This window comes from Indicator indicator, chromosome 2 (genome assembly GCF_027791375.1).
Source record: "Indicator indicator isolate 239-I01 chromosome 2, UM_Iind_1.1, whole genome shotgun sequence".
Taxonomy (NCBI): Eukaryota; Metazoa; Chordata; class Aves; order Piciformes; family Indicatoridae; genus Indicator; species Indicator indicator.
In genome coordinates this window covers 53,594,457-53,612,425 of record NC_072011.1, presented here as the reverse complement: position 1 = coordinate 53,612,425, position 17,969 = coordinate 53,594,457, and the positions used below count along the sequence as shown (strand labels likewise).

Here is a 17,969-nt window from a genome sequence, read left to right as displayed (position 1 = left end):
CTGACTGCAGTCAAGTGGAATTTAACATGTCTGTGGCATGCTGATATATCAGAAAGGACTTCTGTTTTGTGGATATTTTGGACCTGGTAGTTTAGCCCCTTGAGCAATATGGGATGAGAATGTAACAAACAGGCAAGCTTCCTGAAGAGGCCAGGCTGTACCTAACACTTCAGTATGCTGTGGAGGAACACCAGGATGTTTTGGTTGGGGGTACATATCAATACTGGGACTGCATTCACAATAGGGACTCTACCAAATTTCCATGTGTTCTTCCTAGCTTCTGGGTTCTTTTGTCATTACCAGTGAGAAGAGAAAGAATATGATGACTGGTTTCTGCTACATAAATAAATATTAGGCCCTTAGTTAAAATTGAGTTCAAAGGCTTGTGAAGTTCTAAGACTTGGCTTAGTTTACACACATTTCTGTGTGTAAGCAGTGTGCTGGGCAGAAATGCTCCTTAATATAGGGTACTTGATGAGATTCCAAATGAAAAATAGGTTAAAAAAATCCCAAACCATCACCATCAACAAAAAAAGTCCAACAAGCCACCAACAACAACAAAAAAAAAACAAAATAAAAAGAAAAAACAGAAAACCTGAAAGATTTACATTATCAGACAAGTGATTCCTGAAATATTTGGTAACACAAAGCTATGCCCTTCATTTATGCCAAAATAATATTGCTGTAACAATCAGTTAGACTTTGTAGTTCATTTTCAAATGGTTTTCAAGAAAAATTGGAATTCTGATGCAGCAGTTCAGTTGTTGTATAACAATGTTTAAGAGATCAAAGAGATTCTTTACCCAAAAAGGTTATCTTTGGTTTTAACTGGGAATATGTGGACTGAAATATTAGTTCCTGTGTTGTATGTGCGTGGTAAAGCATATTATATTGTCACATTGGAAAAAAAAAAGGTTATGTTCTCCTTGTTTTACAACTTATCCATTATTGCTGGTTTATAAATGTGTTATCTTCTTGTAGGTATTCTATATCATACTGCAGTTCTATAGCCCACACCCTGAAGCAATAAGAATTGAAAGGAAAAAAAGAGATGATTTAGACTGGGAAGACTGGCAGTATTTTGCTAAAAATTGCAGTATTTTTGGAATGGATAACAATGGATCTCTGGACAAACCAGACTCTGTCAACTGTCTCCAGCTTCCTAGGTATGAGTGGGTATTATCTGCATATTACAGATGCTTTGAACAGGTAAAATCGTGACACAATCTATCTCTATGTCCCAATGAGATATAATCTTTTAATTTGGTGTACTCATTTATTATGGGCTGCTGAGTATATATAAAAGACCCCAAATCTGACCTTTTGGTTGAAGATTGCCAAATGGTCATCCGTCACTTTTATCAGATTTCAGATGTTGAGAAACATGACACAATTCACTCCTTTGTTATTTATTTTGAGCTGAAATTTTACATTCTCGTCTTTTGAGGGGGCTAGTGTCAGTGCAATTACAGAACACTGAGATGAGGAGTAGAAGGAGGTATTGATATAATAGGTTGTTTTAAACTGAATCTAATGAATTTGAAAGTGTAGCTTCTGATCTCTGAGTGACTTGTTCTTAACCTTAGAAGAGGAACCAAACGTAAGTACAAAAGTCAGTCATTCAGCCTTGCTACTGACCACGCAAAAAATGTAAGAAATTCATTGAAAATTGTATCTCGAAGCTTTGTAATCTTTCTGAGCAAGAAGGGAGTGAAGGGTCAAGAAACATCCATCACCTTTTAGAAAAACAAGTTGCAAACCTTTTTACTAGACAGTTACATGTACAAATGTGAAAAGATACATACAATGTGCATTTCATAAATGTAGTGTATAACACATATAAAATATATATGTTATCATTTTACACACACACAAATATATATAAATTTGAGTTTATACTGTTCCATATATTCAAATGCACTATCCCTTGCCTGAATTCAGGTGCCAGTCAGTATTAGGCTTGTTTAGCACTTGGCTGGAAATCAGTAAGAAAATATAGTACCACGTGCTGTAGGCTTTTTTTTTTTCCACTTTTGCTACCTTCCTAAAACTTTTCAAGTGTCAGCATCTTTGTCTGTTCTCTAGGAGTCTGGTATTCTGAGGAGAGGCTAAGGTCATCTGAGTTATACCAGTTTTCAGCAAAGGACTTGGAGCTTTATTGCTGGTCCTTGCAGCAGAGGGTAGAGATGGGAAATTTTTTAAGCAAGCAAAACATTTTTGGATAAAGTACCCAAATATGTTTTAATCCTTTTCATCCCAGAAATGTGTATTTGTATATTTTCTAAAAAGAACTGAGGAGCTGAGTATGAATTCTTTCTGTAAATGTTTGTAAATAGCACTGTTTCTCCCCTTCGATTACAACAAAGGTGATGATAGGAGGTGATAGGAGGGAATGATTTTGGGTACCACTGATGTAGCAGAGCTCCCTGCTGAGACCTTTATAGGATAGGAAGGTGATTTAGTGTAAAACAAAACTGTTTTCTCTCTGTCATACCTGCATATTTGTAAGTGCCAAGACATGTCCAAATTGACTGTCCAAGATTTAGATACCAGCGTGCTTGTATCTTGGTAGCCTAGCCAGGACTTCTTGGAATGACAGGGAAGGCAAGTGATCTTGACTTTGAAATCCTTATCATGGCCTGAGGTTTCTTGATTTGATGACCACATGCTAGTGCTGAATGGTTTCTTTTATGTTCTTTAAGGTTTTTGTTTTTTCATCCTGTGGCACCTCTGTAAGTTAGGAGTTGCTCACTGTCTTTTATCCCCTTATCAGAAGTTGAATCTTTGCTTAGTCTGAGTATTGGCTGACCCTTGTTTTAGAATCTCCTTTGTTTTCCTTGTTTCCTGAGAAGCTGCAAGTAGATGCTCTAAGATCCTAATGATCTGCTTATCTAGGTGCCATCAGCCTTACAGTCCTTCTGCTGTTCCTTCTGGCACGATTCATCTAGTGCCCATACCCATCTTTACATTCCTCTTACAGCTCTATATATCATGGAATGTGTTCTACAGAGCGAAAGGGAGGACAGTATCACCCAGAGAAACACACATTTATGTTCCACTGAGATTTTTGGAAAACACTGACCGGGATCATGGCACAATAAATTCAAAGATCCTTCATGAAGTCAGTAGTATGACTTAGCAGACCTAGTCTAGCTATGAATCTCATCTTTCAAAATCTCAGAAGTATGTTGAAGAGACAAGAATTAAGTTTTTTTGAATATTGTATGTCAAGTGGCAGGTACCTATTTTTAATGAGTCCATTTAGGTGTGCAAATTAGTAGGCATTCTAGCCTTTCATGGAGGCAAGTTCTACTCCTAGCTACACTTTAGTAAATATACCAGTAATCAGATATGATTCATACTAAATTGTGCAAATGTGCAGCTTATATATATATAAATATATATATGTGTATATATATATATGTATATTTGTTTACTCAGCCATTGCTTGAATTTTCAGGAATGTCCTTCCCATTTTTAGCTTAAATATACTCTCAATCCTGCTGTATTCCATTAAATTCTCTTGGACTTCACTCACTGGACAGTGGTGTGTTTCTAAATCTGCTCACTCATTGAATGAGATGATACAGTCCGGTGACTGGAATTCAAAATGTAATTGTTTCTGTATGGTGCTTATTTATATTTAACAGGTATCTAATTAACAATATGAGTATGTTAATTATTGTCTTAGTCATCTGAATTATTTCCTTATGTAGTTCAAACATATTTCATGCTTCTCAAAGACATTGCGTTGAACTGAAAACAGTGCAGATGGCACTGTATCAGCCACACTTTATTTATATTTTGAAGTTGGCTTTTAGAGGCCTTAAATTGGAAACTTAGGATCTGCAGAAGAGCTTGGAAGTTTGGGTAAAACCAGACGGATAGAGGACATTTCTTTTCCTCTGCTTGAATTCTGATGGTTGATAAATCCACTGACGTTAGAATTTTCCCCATAAACCACACAAAAAAAGCCTGTGTACAATTAAGTGGAGACCCTCTCTGAGAAAAAGGATATTAGGAGATAGAATCTGTAAACTACATGATAATTGTATTTTCATTTGTGTTCCTCTCTGTTTAAACAGCTTTACACCGTATTCCCGTGGTAATCTAACTTTTAGTGTTCTTACACCGGAACCAAATCACCGACCTGGTTACAATGACTTTTACAATACTCCATCTCTCCAAGAATTTGTAAAAGCTACAAAAGTGAGGATTCATCTCCGTGGCCAGTATCATACTAATGAATCTTGGGTAAATTTTAGGCATAGATACTATGGAGTTAATGAAATTACAGTCAGTGGAAGGTAGGTATTATGGAACTCTTCCCCCCACCCATCACTGCTTCTGCCTATCACAGCTGTGCAAAGTATATAATGACCTCCCTAAAATTGAATGAAGTTGTTTTGCTTTTACATTTGTGAAGGAACTTTGTTTGAAGTGATTGGTGCACTGCTTTTTAAAAAAAGTTTGCTCATGTTATTTTAAAATTAATTATACTTACTATAGAAAGCTGTCAAAACCAGCCCCTTCCTTGGGTTACCAATGCATATGAGCAAAGATTTTGTGACTGAAACCATGGCCTGTGCTTTGCTTCAGTAGCTCTTCAAATTGGCATTATGGATTCCCAGACATGGCAATTTTAATAGTCTTAATGCAGAGTTCAATCTTTGTTTTAGCTGCAGTTTACCTTCTAGAACTAGGCAGCTGCCTGTAAGAGTATTACATTATCTGTGACTGACAACTTTATTGTATATGATGTGTGCTGTCTTGTGAAAGGATTAATTATGCCCTGTAAATAATATGCAAATTTGGCAATGAAATAGTTTCCAAGAAGCATATGGTACAGATTTTTGTTAATTATTACTATTCCTGAAACTCTTTTGGTAGTTCTTATTTTGAGAGGTCATGTTTACCTTAAAATTTTTGATGCTGCTAATATGTTTAGATTATTGATTGAGATTTGTTAATGCTTTTAGTAAAATAGTTACAGTCTTGGTGACTGTGTAACAGAAAAGAATTTCAGTGGTAGCTTGCAAAGCTATGTCATGTTTCCAGAAGAGCTGCCATTCTGCTAGAGTGGGATGGTTCTGTCTACTAACTGATGCTCTCTAAAGATTTTATTTTAGTGAGAAATAGACATTTCAACTGAGATCAAAATGTGTTAAACTAGAAAGTTATGCTTAATACAGTTAAGATTTCCTGAAAAACTGTAGCCACCCTGTAAGGTTTAATACTGATGAATAATCATAATTTATTTATTAAGATTTCACTTATTAATGATCTATACTGAAATACAGTTTTCATGCTGTTATGTAGAATAACAGTAGCTCTACTACATGTTGGGTTTTATTTTCTTGGAAAACAGTTGTTGATGCTTAAATAGCTTGAGTGAAGTAATCTTTTGTAGGTACTGCACTTAACATTGGCATTTATTTGCTCTGAATAAAGAACAAGACTATGTAATAACAACATGTCTTTGCAACCATGTTATATATTGCTGGACAGATATGTTTCCATGTTTTCATTTTTTCTTCACTAACTCTTGTTCTTTCAGGTGTAATTGCCATGGCCATGCTGATAATTGTGATGCAGCAATGGAACCCTATAGGTGCCTGTGTGTGAAAGAAAGCTATACAGAAGGAAATAATGTTAGTCTCTCCTTTGTCTATCTACATCATCTATGAACAGACTCAAAATTTGTATTTTAGTCCTGTGGAAGAGTGTGTGTATTGAGTTAGTGTCGTCCTAGCATTTATGAGGAAACTTTTTATATATATTAAAAAAAACCCATATATATAAATACAGACATATTTTTGTATTTGTTTTTACTCTACAACAGTTTTAGTTTGGTCTTACAGACTCCAGACCCATTCAGTAGATGAAGTGCAATAGGCACAGTCTGGGAGGTCAGCTTCCAATTTTGTTTCATTTGAAAGGACACAGTTCAAGCAATCTAAGACAGCTCCATGATGCAAACCAAAGGCACTAAATGTAGAGATTTGCTTCAAAACTGCAATCCAAGGCAAAACACTAATGTAGAATTTTCTGTAGGTTGCAGTGTGACTTCAGCTAAAAAGGAGGTCTTTTAAAGCAGTTTTATGAAATATGTCTAAGATAGGAACAGTTAAAACATTTTTGACCCAGTGGGTAAGAGAGAGGCTGTGGATGAATTCTGCTTGGACTTGGGCAAAGCCTTTGACACTGTCTCCCACAACATTCCACTTGAGAAACTTGAAACTTGTGGCTCAGGACATAGACAGGTGGACTCTTCACTGGATTAAAAACTGGCTGGATGGCTGGGCCCAAAGAGTCTTGGTAGCTGGAGTTAAGTCCAGTTGGTGGCTGGTTGCAAGCAGTGTCCCCCAGGACTCAGTATTTGGGCCAGTTCTCTTCAATATCTTTATCACCCTCAGCAAGTTTGCAGACAACACTAAATTGAGTGAGAGTGTTTATCTGCTTAAGGGTAGGAAGGCACTGTAGAGAGATCTGGACAGGTTAGATGATTGGGCTGAGGCCAGTGGAATGAGGTTTGACAAGACCAAGTGTTGGGTCCTGCACTTTGGTCAAAGCAACCCCAGGCAATGCTACAGGCTTGGGGCATAGTGGCTGAAAAGCAGCCTGGTGGAAAAGGATCTGGGGGTGCTGGTGGATGGCTGGCTGAACATGAGCCAGCTGTGTGCCAAGGTGGCTAAGAAGGCCAGTGGCATCTTGGCCTCTATCAAAAATTATGTGTCCAGCAAGAGTACGGAAGTGATTGTGTCCCTGTATTCAGCCCTATTGAGTACCAGTTTGTGTACTATGTTCAGTTCTGGGTGCCATAGTATAGGAAAGACATTGAGGTTCTGGAGGGTGTCCAGAGAAGAGCAATGAGGCTGCTGAGGGGTTTGGAGGGCATGTTGTATGAGGAGCAGCTGAGGCAGGTGGGGTTGTTTACTCTGGAGAAGAGTACCCCTGGCTACAGGGATATCCTACACCTCTCTACAACTACCTGAATGGAGGTTGGAGTGAGGCTGGTGTTGGTCTCTTCTCCAAAGTAATGGGCTTAAGTTGTGCCACGGGAGGTTTAGGTTGGATATTAGGAAAAAATCCTTTACTGAAAGAGTGGTGTGGAGGAGCCTGCTCAGGGAGGTGGTGAAATCACCATCCATTGAGGTGTTCAAGAAACATGTATATGTGGTGCTTCAGGATATAGTTTAATGGTCATGGTAGTTGGGTTATGGTTGGACTCAATGATCTTGAAGGTCTTTTCCAATCTTTATGATTCTATGCCTGTACATATGTATTTAGAAGCTTTTTTTCTTGTGAGTCTTAACCATTATTTTGATCTAAATCAGTGATTTAAATAGTAGCTTTTTAAAACATTGCAAATTGAGCTTTCAACTTATTTATTTAAGGGCAGCCTGTAAATGTCAGTTTCCCATGCATTTTTACAGTCATATACAACCTTTGGTTATATTTAAAATAATCTGTAATAGTAACATGATTGTTCTAATACAAGGACAAAATATTACTATTAGTGCTCTGCATTTTCAGATAGTTGATGTTAAAATTCTTGGAATCAATTAAAAGGCCAAATTAAAAAAATTAAATACAATCTAGAAAATACATTCTTATCATTGGCTTGCTCTGTTTTTAATAACAGCTTTTCTCAAAAAGGGATTTTTTGGAGTGTAGTTAGTAGGTGAAACTTACCAGGTTCCAAATTATCATTTTTGTACTAGTTTTATAATTTGTGGACATAGAAGAATCAAAATGAGGTTGTTGAAGTCATGGCCTTCTAGGGGAATATGAAGAGGAGAGCTTAGAGCAATGGAGCCAGTTTGTACTTACTTCATGCAACCTTCAGTTTCCTTGGAAGTTTTTCACATATAACTTAGCAAAAGCAGACCCACAATGTATGAGTCAAGCAACCTTGCTCAAGGTTGCTCAGTTCCTTGCTGCATTTAGGCCTTTTGGATGTAGGCTTTCTAAAACTTAAGGTATCATGGGTTGGCAACAGCAGCAGCAAAAGAGAGACTAGTCTCACATCAAAAACCCTCCAAGCAGTCTGTGTCTGCTGGAACAGAGCAAGATGTTTTAATATGAGAGCATTTGATATTGCATTCATGATCATGTGAAAGATATTTGTAAAATTTTATAAGGTATGTGAGTTTTCTAAATGGGATTCAAACAGAATTTGAAGTTTTTAGATGAGTCAAATTAGAAAAAAAATTCAAACTGACAATGTCCCTTTAATTAGAGCACACATTGTGAAATGTTACTTTGTAGGGATTAATTATAAATATTTAATAAGATCTGGAAGTTCACCAAGCACTCTTGCAAGACTTGTGCTACCTTGTGAAAACAAACCAAATACATTTTAATTATGTATCTGCCTTATCAGATGTTTTCTGGCAATGTTAATGGGTTGTTCAAGTGAGTGTCACATTTTTGATTTGGCATATGTGCATTGTAACTATAATTGAAATGCTTGAATTAGTGGTTTTCATTCAGAGTACAATAAGGATATTATTTAATTATTTTCCTCATTCTTTAATGACCATGTCAATATCTACTAAATATCAAATAAAATAGAAGCAGTAATAAAATAGAATTAACATTTACAAATATGTCCCTAGCTGCTCTAAATTTTATCAAGGATTTATATGAAATCCAAGCAGCTACAGGGTTTAGAATTTTTTTTGATAACACAGACACTTGAAAGGAAAACCAAACTCCAGCCTGATTTTTAACTACCATCAGCATTGATAAAACTGTTGGATGCCTATGTTTTTCAGGATCCCACTATAATGAATTAGGCATTTATTTTCTATTTCTTTTTGATTCAATTGAGCATTTGATGAAGGAATTTCAAAATACAAACTCTTTTGGTGGGAAAGTGTCAAGTGAAGAATAAATTGTACTGTCAGCAAACAGTGGATTTTTAGACTTCCATCTTGTGCTAACAGTAAGCTGCCACAATCAAAGGGGTATAAGAAGGTTTTTAGGTTTGGATTTTTTTTTATTTTTATTTTTTTCATTTTAGACCAGAAATGAGAGCTACCCTGACAAACTCTTAACATATGGCAGAGTATGTCCTTGTCACATCTACACTTAATACAACTGAAATTAGCATCTTATCTGGCATATACATCTGGATAGCTGTTGCACAGTAAAGCAATACCAGAAAGTAAAAACTTGCATAAATCATTACAAACCAAAATCTCAGTTTAGTTGTTTGCATCACCATGTTATGAAATTTGGCATACCAAATGGAATATTTTTTTACTGAGTTCTGTTTTGATGAAATATATTGCTATAAAATTTTGGATTATGTGAAGAAGGGAGTGGCTAACTATGACTTGCAGGTGTTGAGGGGCCAGATTAAGAAAAAAGAGGAAATAAATTCTTGCAGAGCTTGTATCTCTTTTTAGGAAAAAAATATTCAGGCTCTTCATTTACAAATTGTTCTGCAAACACCTTGTGTCCTGCTTTAGGAAATAGCTTTACCTTTTGCAGAAGGAAACTGAGTCACCGCGAGTGGAATCCAGATTTTGGTAACATTTATGTGTAAAGAGAATTTTACAGATATCAATAATAGTATGTTAAAAAATTCTCCACAATGGCAAGTGAAAAAGTGGAAACAATCCATGGAAAAAAATCAAAGCAATCAAACAAAGTCAGCTTTCTCACAGCCTCAGGGTCTCCTTTAAATTGGTCATACATAACTTAATAGAGAAAGGTAATGGCAAAATACACAGGAAACAATAATAGAAAATAGAACTTAAATAAAGCAATCCTGATGAATGCTTGAGAAGGGTATGAATGGGAGTGAGTGAGTGACTGGATACAGTAAAGCCTTTCTATGAAATAATTAATATTGTTAAACATCTGCTATCTGAAAAGTGGATATAGCATTGCTGATTTACCAAAAATTGGATATATAAGGGGGTTTATGTTGTTATAAAAGTATCTATCTAAACCTTAGTTAAAGGTCAATCTGTATCATCACTGTAGATGTTGGAATTAATGATACATAGTACCTGAGGATCTGTAAATGTTAACTATCGTAAGTGATCAAAGACAAAAACTTTGAGCTTGCAGAAGCAAGCAGTCTAGGCAAAAATGTGCTTTTTGGCAAGCATTGTGTCATAATATGTGTATCTAGATGATAGGCCTGGGAGGAAGCTGATTGTATCAGGATAACAAGAAAGGAAATCAGACAAGCAGATGTTTAACTGGAGTTTCACGAAACAGCAAGCAGAAAGGCACCTTGTCCAGTAGTCTTACCTGCCTGAAAATTTTGGATAACTTTTGACATGTCTGTGGAAGTTATGGGTTTGTCCATGAATCCATCCCTGGTGTAATTTCACAGTTCAAATATCCAGGCTTCTGAAACAGTTTGAGTATAAGCATAGATGAAATCCTGGAAGAACTTTTTGCAGTCTCAGATATCTGGTGATTTGTTGCACAGGTGCTGACATGCTGAAGGAATTATGGTCAATTCCCTTACACATTTTGTGTAAATTTTACTTAAGAAGTAGGGATGTGGCAACTCGCATTATGATTGTCATTGTTACCTCTCAGAAGTCAGGAAGACTCTTCCAGTCTGAAAGTGATGTTTCAGGAGCTTATCCACTGTGCAGGGTATTTATTTCATTTAATGTGAAGGAAGAGTGAGACATAACTCGGGTGGTGCTCCACTGTTATTGAAAGTAGTTGTTGTAAGTCATGGTGCCACATATTTATTTGATTTATATGATTTTTTCATATTCCCTGTAAGTTCCCAAGTTATTAGCCAAACTGTTGTGTTTTTTCTTTTTACTGCATTGAAACTATTAAAGAAAACCCCCAAATCTACAAACAATCCCATGCAATAGCTTCCTCAGAAGCTACCCTAGAATACATAGTAACTGTGTCTTATTCCAAATAGACAAGGTAGAAATAGGGCAGATAAACCCAAGATCTCTTACCATTTAATACCCTGAGCAAGTCAGAGCTTTGGTAAAATAGAAGCCATGCTGAACTCATCAGCTGCACAGTATACATTGTCTGTCTCTTTTATTTTACAGAAGTCTACAGGCTTGGAGTCAAATGAGAGTTAGATGGAGTGGGTGTCTTTGAATTTTAATTCTGGAGAATTTAAGTGTGAATTAACTTACTGAGCAGCCTAATTGTCAGAATTAGTGTGGTTGCATATGCTTTGTTTGTTTTGTTTGTTTTGTTTTGGTTTGTTTTTTTTAGGACTTAGTGTGACTTCAAGTAGCTTCACCAAAACCCCATACGTGAATAGGAGTTGAATAGGAATATATCTGATACTGCCTGACAACATCTCTGCCAGTGTTTGAGTTGTGTACTGTTATTGGAATCTGGCATTCATAATGGTAGATAGTATCTCAGTTGCCACTGGGGTGCTTTGTCGGTCACTTTGCCATTGCGAAGCAGCGGTATTATCTTTTCTTAGAATCCTGTCTGGCATATGGTATTTGTAAACCATCTGCTTAGCTTCTAAAATTATATTGCATCCTGTTAAGGTACATGAAATGTTATGGTGGAACCCCATAAGACACGCTTTCAATTCTGTCTTCCTCAGTCCTTTGAAGTCACTTAAATTCTTCTAGATTCCCTCCCTCCCGTTTTTTTATCTAATAAATCAGGTTTTGAGTTTGAAATGTCTTTAGGGTGAGCTGAGAAGAGGCAGGTATGATTTAAATCTCTGCTAACACATGATATTGCTGTAGTAAGGGTGCTGAGGAAAAGCCATGGGGAAATGAAGACAATTGTCTTTTAGAGGAGAGCTAAGCTATGCTGGAATAGATATTGCTTAGAAGCAGCCATATTTATTTGGCTAGTGAGGCTAAGTGGAGTGAAAGCGTATTGTCCATTTGGGTACCTACTGGGATCTTAAAGAAAGGTAAAACATTGTGTGTGATTAACTACACTATTATAGTCAACATTTACAGGGCAACGTAAATGAACATGGTCAGATGATACACACAGTGGAGTTTTTCAAAGATGATGGCATTTCAAAATGCCTGAGAAGGTGGTGTTCTAATCTTGATATCACTTCAGCAGATCTCATAATCTGTGTATTGTTAATAACATAGGTATGTTATAGAAGCATATGTATAGTTTGAGTGTTATAGATGCGTATGTGCAGAGATTATTGCAACTGAAGAGAAAGGAATAAATTCATCATGAGATCGGAAACAAAACACACACACACACAAAAAACAAAAAAGTGAGAGAGAAGGAAAAAAAGATGCCACCCAGAGGCAAGCAGTGGGATATTTTGAAAGTGTTGCGAGCAGAGGATTCTACATGATCATGATTTACTGCAAGTCTTAAAGTATTACCTTCTGAAGCATTCTTAGTGACTAATAAGGAACTTGGCACATAAAGGCTTAGGCTGGGCTTACTGGTCATCTTTCCATAACTGTGGTGAATTCAGGAATTTTGAGAAGGTAAGCCTTTAATAATTTTCTTCTAAAACAACCTGAATTCATTATTGTCAGCTAATGAGTTGGGCTGAGATAAGCTGGGTGTTTTGACCTTCTGGCTCCATGTAATGTTTCCTCAGAAAACTGTCTTCACAGAAGGTGAGCAGTTTGGATACACTATATCAAGAAAACGAATTTGTTATTGCCTACATGGAAAACCATGTATTTAATATGTTTTCTGAAGGGCCTAGATGTAACTGAGAATAAGGACATCTGTATGTTTTGGGGTTTTACTGTTATGTTTTTTGAACAATTAGCATTCCTTTAAATCTATCACTGGACATTGTTGAGATTTGTAAAATAGTTTTTTTGGGGGAATTTACTTATCCATGGTAGCTAAGATTCAAACCCTAAATCTCTCAATACTCTTAAATCTCACCAACTATGCTTTGGACAAATGTAGAGTGTACATTTAGTGAGTGAAGACTAGAAAAATGCCTTTATATACATTATCATGCTGCCAAAAGTTAAGCACAGAAAATCTGGATGTTCAATACCCTTTTTAACCCAGTAGGGTGTGGCAGACTTAGCAGGATGAAATGGAGCTCCAGTGCATGTTTTTAGTGTGTACAGATGTGACAACTGGTAGAACAGCAATTGTTTCACAGTGATTGCCAGCTTTTGAATTACTACCTTTTTTTGCCAAGGCCTTTAAAAAGTTTTGTCAAAGTTTTAAAAGTCACAGAACAAGAGACAGGTTAGTTCAGAGAGGCTCTGTGCTGTGTAATCAAATGCCATCTTTTACTCCATAGTGCTCATGTGTCATTTAACAATAGGTGCAAGCACGGGTGTGCATAAGTAACTGATCCAAGATTAAATCTGAAATGAAACGATAAATGCTCCCAGACACTTTGTGGCTGGCCATGCACAAATGGAAATTCATAGCTGGCAGGTAGCTATTACTGTACAGTTTTCCTTTCAAGGAGGATGGTATTTCCATAGACATGCTGTGAGGAGAAAGCTGCATGAGATAGGATGCTTTGGCTGGGAGCTCGGATTTCTTTCTTGTGCTTCCCAAGTCATGCAATGCTTGAAATAATCCTTTTGTCTCATGTTGCTGATTCTGTGTAATGCTTATTTTCCTCAACCTAGAGTCAAAGGGAGTGACAAGAGTGATGAAAGATGGATGTGAGTAAGAGAAGGACCTGTATAAGTTTAAGCTGTGTAGCTTGTGTAAGAGTTGTGGTCAAGGTGTTCCCCTTGATGTATTAAACTGGACTTAACCACAATTAGTGATTCTTCTGATAAACCAAGAATAGAGTTCCAAGGTCTCAAGTGAAGCCCTGCTAATTTTTGTCCTGAAACCTCCTTTTTCTCTCACTGTGGTGATGTTATAGGGTCAGGGCTTTTGTTTTGTTTTGCTTTGTTTTTTCTTGGAAAAAAAGATGCAGTGTTTATTGTTGTTGTACCTCTCACTGTTAATTTCATTTAGTGAAACTAAATTTCAGCAGAGAAATTCTTGTGTTTTTATTTTCCTTCCCAAGTTACTTTTGTTATGAGTTGTGACTTGCTCCACAATTCTTGGATAATCTTAAGCTTATGCTTGCTAGTTCAGTTTCTCGTTTTATCCACAGCTGATGCTTTCCCAGCATCATCTATGAATGAAACACTTTAAAAACTTCATTGTAGTATCCTAGTTGTCAATGTGTAAGTGATGTAGGTATGCTGGGCCTGAATAATTAAAATAGTGCTTGGAAAAGTAGCAATGAAGAGAGGTGAACACATTTTTGGAACGTAAGAAGAAAGAAGTTGCCCAGATACTTTATACAAGCATTGAAGCATTTAATTTCCTTCTGAAAGATGTAAATTTTAGCTGCAGTGTATTTTGTTAGATCCAGCAAGGCACCAGAATTTTGGGAATGGACTTTCAGTAATACCAGTAAAATTAAAATTATACTCTTCTAAACAAAAAAATCTCTCCAGTGCCAACATGTACCATTTTAAGCTGGTTTCTTAAATACTAGTTGGATTGTTTACCACAAAGTGAATGTAATTTTCCAAAATACTATTCATTCATTAACTTTAATCCAATTTGGTTTTAGTTCTTGGTGAACCAGTAGGTACAATAAATTTTCTCCTTAATTTTATAGAGTCTGTTATGAACTGAAGATTATTCCAAATTCACATTCCTCACAAAGCTTTACTTAGATAGTAATATTGTGAGTTTATGTAAATTAAAAAACAAAAATGCTTCTGAGTTACTTCTGAATTACTTAAGAGATGTTTTTGCTGGTTTGGATTTAAGCCAGCTAAGTACTTGAATGTCATTAGCCTTTGTATCTAATAAATTTACAAAAAATGTTGAGATGTTCATGTAAACAATGCACCTGGTATCCTAGCATTCCATTGGTGTAACTTAAAATATAACTTGACAGAGTTAAATATGTGTAGAGATTTATGGGTTTTGTTTAAAACCTATTTCTTGAAAATTTCATGAGGTAATTGCACATTATGAAGTGCTGATATTCCATATACACTGTACAACATGACATTTGGCCATAGGAAGTCTTTTGTTTCACTCACAAGGTCAAATGGTAGCAGTACAAAGTACAGCTACTCCAAGGCCACAAATTTGAATAACAAACATTGTTTGAAATGGATGCATTAGATGAATGTCTTCTGTGCCTCAAACAGTAGTCATCCTTTTTCATTTAAATGGGGGGAAACACATAATGAAACATAGATATAGAAAGTACAATAAGTGTTGATGCAAGGTAAAGAAATGGTTGGGTTTTGTTGTTCATTTGTTCTGTTTTATTTCAGTGTGATCGCTGTTTGCCATTGTACAACGACAAACCTTTTCGCCCAGGTGACCAAGTTCATGCCTATAATTGCAAACCTTGTCAATGTTACAGCCATGCAGCAAGCTGCCACTATGACTTAGCAGTGGACCTCTTTCCTCAGGAACACTACAGAGGCAGTGGTGGAGTGTGTGATAACTGTCAACACAACACAACTGGTAAGCTGTATGAAAGAGAATGAACTGTTTGTTACGCAGCTGCTGTTTGGCTAAGTCTTGTGTCAACTGAAATGAATAATGCTCAATGCCAATAAATTCTCCTGTGCATGTATTTTTAAAACTATCCAGATAGAGCAGTAATTACAATTGTGTCAGTATTTAAGCTACAGGAAAACACTGTTAAAATTTTATTCAATCTTGTATAAAGTCTTCTGTGCAAAACATTCTAATAAATAAATGGAATGCATAGTTTCAAAGCTCTTTCCATTACATGTGCTAAAGCACTTAAATCCAGAATATCATCTTTCTAACTGAATCAGTTGAACGGATAGCATATTAAAAATATAATCATTTTTTCTCTGATGTCAGTTTCTTGCTTATTGAGTAAAGATTTCTGTTCCATGTAAGTAATACATTTGAATACTTTCTTCAAAATAGTACTATTTCAAGTTTTTTTTGGCTTTTTCTAGATAAGGGAAAAAAAGGAAAAGTTTCAGGTTCAATGATAATTTATCCCAAAAATGTATAGGCATTTGCATTGCACAGCTTTTATATAAGTGTGGTATTACATAACAGATGGAAGTTTAATGGAGTAAAACATAGTTTGTAACAGGTTCATTGTTTCATATGCTCTGGATCACTAAATTGGCAGGTAGAGATGAAAGGTGCATTAAAATGGACGTCCTGAAAATTATAGAATTCTCTCAAAGGAATAGAGTCTTTAATTTTGAATTATACAGCTAATTTTAATGAATTGGAAGCCATAATGCATAACCTTTCTTTCATGCAGGAAGGAACTGTGAGCTGTGCAAGGATTTCCATTACAGACAAGCAGGTGCAGATCTTTCAGCCATTGATGTTTGCAAACCCTGTGACTGTTATGCAACAGGCACCAAAAATAAGAGCCTCCTGTGTGATAATGTAAGTAGCCTCAATACAGAAAAATGACAAAACATTTTAATCAACCGGGTAGACAGCAGTAAGATTTTGCAAATGGTATTTAGATAGTAACTACTTTATTAAAAATGTTTAAGCCTTTTCAAAATATAATTGACATACCTCAGAGGCTGAGCACCAAGAAAACACAGAAAGCAGTTAGAGATGTCCTGTTGAGGAGTTCTACATCAAGATCAGCATCAGACAAAAGATGCTGCATGCATTTCGGAAGTGAGTAGTAGTTTTGAAGGTCTTGGCAATGTCTTAGATAAAATATTTTGAAAATTCAGGAAGTAAGCTGAGACTGAGATTGAACTAAAATGAAGCTCGTATTCTGTGTGATATCACAAGGATTGATGTTACTTTAGGAAATAAAAGCGCATAAAAAAAGCCCTACAAAAAGAACACAAAAAATCCCAAATCCAAAAAAACCCTGAACAACCTTCAAAGTAATGCCAAACTAGAACATTGTTAGCTATGCTTTTTAAGCCTCTGGACCTCATTGGCATGCAAAACATATTGTTTGATAATAAATCAAAACATGCATGTCAAAAAAACTAAACAAAAAACTCAAACCCAAGCCCCCATCAAAACCCAACGACAACACTCTTCTCCCCCCCAAAAAAGGGCCAAACAAAACCAACCAACAACAAAAACCCAAACCAAACCTCCAAAACAACATGAAAAGTGACTGAAGTCATGAATGTTTATTAAAGATATATTGTGATTCATGTTCTATTCACATGTTTTTTTCATTGCCAAATCAAAATTTTGCTAGCAGTAGGGAAGAAATAATTTTTTCACCTGAGCTGTGTTTTAAAAACATTTTAAAAGTAGAACTTGATCTACAGGGAATTAAGATACAACTTGTTCAGCTAGTTACCGTATTTCCAGTGTCTGCCTTACTTTTCCAGATTTCTTTTTTTGTAAAACAGTCTGTAGTATTTATCCTTTTACTGCATCTTATTTAATAGTAATTTCTTGTGGATCTTGTATTTTCATCCTTGGTTCTATAGTGGTACAAATATATGCTAAGTTTGACTCAGTGCACCTTCACTGGGCTTGTGCATTAGTGCATATATTGACTGAGATGCAAATTTAGTCCATTGTGTTTGTTTAAAATAATCCCCTTTAATACAAATAAAAAAAATTAATTATCTAGTTTCTGAAGACTATACTTTTTGCCATCAACACAGAAATGGAAAAAAAAGCCACCTTGAAAAACATGGGTATTATCTTAAACTATTATTTAAGGTATAGGAAAAAATGAAAGCAAATGCTTACTTGTGGCTTTGGTTTGTGGTGAAATGTTAACCTAAACTAACCTCAGTTGTGATTATTAATCAGAGAAAGAGTGGTTTACAGAAGTGACTTCTTTTTAGTGAAATATGCAAGAACATTGATGAAGCTTGAATATGAAAATATGAATGGGGAGGTAAAATGGGAAAAATTGGGGGAGACTCTATTACCAAATAAAGCATCAACTGACTGCTGCAGTAGAAGCAGTGCAGGGAGATATGATTAAGAGGCATTAAAGAATAGATTAATAAGGCTGGGGACTAAAGGCTGAGATAAATTACATGAAATAGGAT

At 35.9% G+C, this 17,969-nt stretch overlaps 1 protein-coding gene across 1 annotated transcript in view; it reads left to right on the top strand.

Annotated features, from left to right (window-relative positions):
• Nucleotides 1–17,969, top strand: part of USH2A (usherin) — a 414,010-nt gene that overhangs the window by 41,292 nt on the left and 354,749 nt on the right. Inside the window, exons 6-10 of the mRNA XM_054394908.1 lie at nucleotides 982–1,166; nucleotides 4,086–4,307; nucleotides 5,558–5,651; nucleotides 15,246–15,441; nucleotides 16,232–16,362. Coding sequence (XP_054250883.1) covers nucleotides 982–1,166; nucleotides 4,086–4,307; nucleotides 5,558–5,651; nucleotides 15,246–15,441; nucleotides 16,232–16,362 — 828 coding nt within the window. The remainder of the gene's footprint in view (nucleotides 1–981; nucleotides 1,167–4,085; nucleotides 4,308–5,557; nucleotides 5,652–15,245; nucleotides 15,442–16,231; nucleotides 16,363–17,969) is intronic.